General features: G+C 45.8%; 1 protein-coding gene across 1 annotated transcript; it reads right to left on the bottom strand.

Annotated features, from left to right (window-relative positions):
• Positions 1 to 820: 820 nt before the first annotated feature.
• On the bottom strand, positions 821 to 3,600 carry LOC311429460 (leucine-rich repeat transmembrane neuronal protein 1-like). Its single transcript, XM_084540540.1, has one exon. It carries the CDS (start codon positions 2,707 to 2,709, stop codon positions 1,144 to 1,146), a length of 1,566 nt encoding a protein of 521 aa, XP_084396666.1. The 5' UTR covers positions 2,710 to 3,600; the 3' UTR covers positions 821 to 1,143.
• Positions 3,601 to 4,216: the final 616 nt, after the last annotated feature.

Below are 4,216 nucleotides of genomic sequence, written 5' to 3' on the forward strand. Positions count from 1 at the left end.
GGTTAGTGGATGCTAGTGATGGCAGTGAGGGGCATGGGGTGGCTTTGCTGGAGAGCCCAGAAGTGTGCCAGGATGGCTCTGTCCCCCTCGCAGCGTGGCAGCCGAGGTTTTGCACACCCGGCACACACAGGTTGCACCACTGACAACTGAGCCGCTTCTGCTCTCCTCCTCTCATCGTGACTCTACAGTGCACAAGGGTTTCTCTGCTCTTGGCATGTCTCAGAACAAGCATAAAAGTGGGAATAGCTAGTAAAAGCCCTTAAATTTATTTATTTATTTTCATCTTTTTTTTTTTTTTGTCTTAAATAAAATGATGACTAGCACTTTTTCGGCAGTGTTTCAGTTATTTGGGTTTTGTCATTTGTTTGTTGTTGTTTGTTTTTTTTTTTCTTTCAATGAGACTCTGCAATATGATCAGTTGTGATACAAAATACCTTTAGGGGTTACGATGCAGTTTTTTAGGGATCTTACAGCAACTTACAAGTGAGCTGTGCTTAAAAAGCCTCAGAAATCCTGTCCCGGGAACACGGGCAAAACTTGAGCCTTTCTGAGGTGCACCAGCTCCTTGCTGTGCTGACATCCAGTTACAGGTAGCACATTAACAAAAATAAAGTTCCAGTGTCATGCTTCATACCGCCAGTAACATGATGTACGTGAATGTGTAATAATTACAATGGGAAGCCATCGGGTTAATTTTCATCTGTCTATTTTTAACGTGGCTTCATTGCTCCCAGACTTTCAACACTCAGAATGAAAAGAGGTTAAACTGTTGCATTTTGTATACAGGGAACAATTCATGTAATATACACCAGTCTGTAAAAACTGTAAATGCTATTTTTTTTTATTTTAAACATTTTCCTTAGTTTACAAAAGATCAATAATCGGTACCTTTTTACACTCTCAGTTTCCTGAATATTGACAGATCTTCAAAGGGAGTATTAGCATAGGAAATCTTAAGATTGGCTGTCCTGAAGATTTTAAGACACGATAAAGCTAAAATATCAAGTCCTGCCGGCAGCTCCTTCTGCGATTTTGGCAGAGGAGTGCCTGTGAAATCCTCAGCAAAGCCCAGCAAACCCCCCGCTCCACTCTCTGCCTGCACGCCGCTATTTGGTTGCACACTGTTTAAATCCCCAAGGCAAATCACACCTCGCACTCCCTCGCTGGCTGCTGGTGACAGGAGCAAGATCCGTACTCGTTAATGATCACCAGGGCTCCCTCGATGTGGTTGGGTTTGTAATCAACATAATACTCCTGGGCTGACATGGCAGCCATTTGATGCATGGTCTGTTTCTGCTTCTGCTTCCTGCGCTGTGTCACAAAGCACTGTCTTAGCTGCCTGATGCTGGCAGGAAAGCACTTCCAGGAGACGTACAACACTAAAACCACGATGAGGAAGCTGAAAATCAGCGCCATGGTCCCCGTCACCACCTTGTGAATCTGCACGGCGTTCTCGGCGCTCTCGCCGGGCAGCGTCACGGTGATGGCGTACGTCGTCGGCTCCTCGTCGGCATCCGGCACGTTGGACGTGGCGGTCGCCGAGCCATAGCCGAACATTTGGTCGCTGTTGTTGGTCACAGGGGAGAGGGTGTTGATGCTCGTGGGGTCCGCCGCGTCCTCGCATAAGTGGAAAGCGTACACGGCATCCAAAACGTCCTCACCCTGCGCGTACTCGGGGGTGGCACAGAGCAGGTTGCTGTCGTAGCGGCCCTTGAAGTTGCTCAGCCAGGAGGCCAGGGCGCAGACGTTGCGGCCGCAGTCCCAGGTGTTGGCAGAGAGGCTGATGCTAGTGAGGGACTTCCAGGAGTCCAGGATGCGAGAGTCGATGTAGGTCAGCCGGTTGGAGTCCAGCTGCAGGGACTTGAGGTGAGGCACGCTTTCGAAGACGTGAGGTTCGATGTACTCGATTTCGTTGCCAGAGAGATCCAGCTTTTCCAGTTGCCATATCCAGTCCAAAGTGTTGACGACGATGGTAACTTTATTCCGCCGCAAGCAGAGCGAGTGCAGGGAGATGAGCCTGGGAAAGTGGGCTAAATTCACCTTCACCAAGTCATTGTGCTCGAGGTGCAGCTCGGTGAGCTTGAACAAGCCTGCAAAAGAGTTTCGAGCCAGGCTCTTTAACTGATTGTATCCTATGTCTAGAAACTTCAGGCTGCGACAGTCCTGAAAAATTCTCACCGGCACGAACTTGATGGCGTTCGACCGCATGTGCAACGTCGTGAGTTTTCTCAGCCCGTGAAACAGGTCGGGCTCCAGCGCCTGGATGTTGTTGTATGATAAATCCACACTGCGCAAGTTTGGCATGGGTCGGAACGTGGTGTTGGGCAGTTGGGTTATTTTGTTGGAACTCAGGGTGAGCTCTTTCACTCGCCGCAATTTTTGAAAGGCATTCCCCTCCACTGAGCAAATGTGATTGTGATCCAGATAGAGCCACGTGAGCTGCATTAACCCTGTGAACTGTCCGTCATGCAGCTCTGAAAGGCTGTTGTACCGCAGAGACAAGCCCATCATGCCCGACAGGTTGCGAGGCATCTCTGTGAGATTCAGTGATTCACAGTACAAAAGCCTGCCCTCACACCGACATAGCTGTGGACACCCACTATTCACGGCTGGAAGCATTTTAGAAAAGATACCCAGCGTACACAATATCAACCCCGGGGGCTTCCTCAGCAGCCAGTTTAAACAGAGACCGATAAGAAGGAAATCCATTAGCAAGAATATTTCCAAATATGCTCGAGAATGTCCATTGAATCTTTTCAAATTCTACATCATATTTTATTTAAGGGAAAATAAAAATAAAAAAATAAACAACCAAAAAAGCCAAAACCAAAGCAGAACAGCAAACAACAAACACAGAGCCAAATATTTCACTTTACAGCATGCAGGAGCTGTGCAGCATTAAAGTTCACAGACATTCAAAGGTAAAATGATAGTGATTTTGTTCATGTTAAAGGCTGCAGCAAAGAAAAAAATCTTTCTTCATGAAAGAATTTAATTAAAAAGTGTCTTACCCACCCTTTTCCAGAGAGTGACAACCTCCATTCAGTTGCTTCCTTTGTGTTTGGACTAATTATATGCAGAGCTAAAAAAGACCCCTCTGTGCTACAAATTCAGTCCCTTTCAGTGCTGTGCAAGGCTGGCAAGCTCACAATGTCTCACTTCGCTTCTGCTCAAAGAGCTCAAGGCTTGTCCAGCTAGCTTTTTAGCTGACTCCTAGGACCTGCAAGTTTCAGAACTATGTGCATGAGCTTGATCTTCTCCTTCTCCCTCTGTCCTTTTCTCTGCAGTTAACACTGTGGCGTGAAAAAAACTCCAAACTCTTTACTAACGACTCCACAGGATTTGGCAATCTGTTTAATGTCCATCATTTGCAACGACCATTGACCGGCACAACCTTTACTCCATAGAGAGATTACCATGCATTCACTGACCGGCTAAGGGTAGCTTTATTTCCCATTCTTTGTTCGCTTTGCTTGTTAGGTGATGCTTAGAGCAGAGAGACAGCAAGAATCCCTTCCCTTCAGCCGAGCAGTATGTTGGTAGAGCATGCAGAGGCACCTAGTGTTCACTGAGTGTCGTAAGCTGCTCATGATTGTACGCCTGCACTGTGCATCTCAGACATGGGCAGATGGAAAAGGGGTGGGCATAAAACCAAACGCCGGAGCGAACCGGGAAAGTAATATATGCTCTTTGATGAAATGGAAAATACTTTAAGCCTATCTCTCCATTTCTCAAACACGCACGCACACACAGCCGCACAAATCATCAACAGCGAGGCAGTGCTAAGTAGGAAGCTCGAGAATTAGGTTTCTTTTTTTTTTTTTTTCTTTTTTTTTTTTTTTTTTTTTGCTTTTGTTTAAAGTCTGAATTTATAAAGCCATTAGCCGGGAGAGGGAGATACTTGATTTCTTGGTTGGGAAGGAATATGTAAACCAGTATCTTTGGATTGCTTTTTCTCTCTAATTCTGTTGATGAGATTTGCCTTTCAGAGACTTCGGGGTGTGGGGGGTGGGGGGAAATGTGTTTTTATTCTGACATTGTCTAAATAGAGCATGATTTGAAATTCTGTGCATTCTTTCTCATAGAAATGCAGCCAGAGCTCTGCAAATAGGAATGTCTGCTTTCATATAAGCTTTAATTACATTTGGTCGTTTTCCATCCTGCATATTTTGTGTGTGTTCAGCACATGCCTTTCCTAAAGGCTTTTTTTTTTTTT

This window comes from Aythya ferina (assembly GCF_964211825.1).
Source record: "Aythya ferina genome assembly, contig: HAP1_SCAFFOLD_1182, whole genome shotgun sequence".
In the NCBI taxonomy this organism is placed as follows: Eukaryota; Metazoa; Chordata; class Aves; order Anseriformes; family Anatidae; genus Aythya; species Aythya ferina.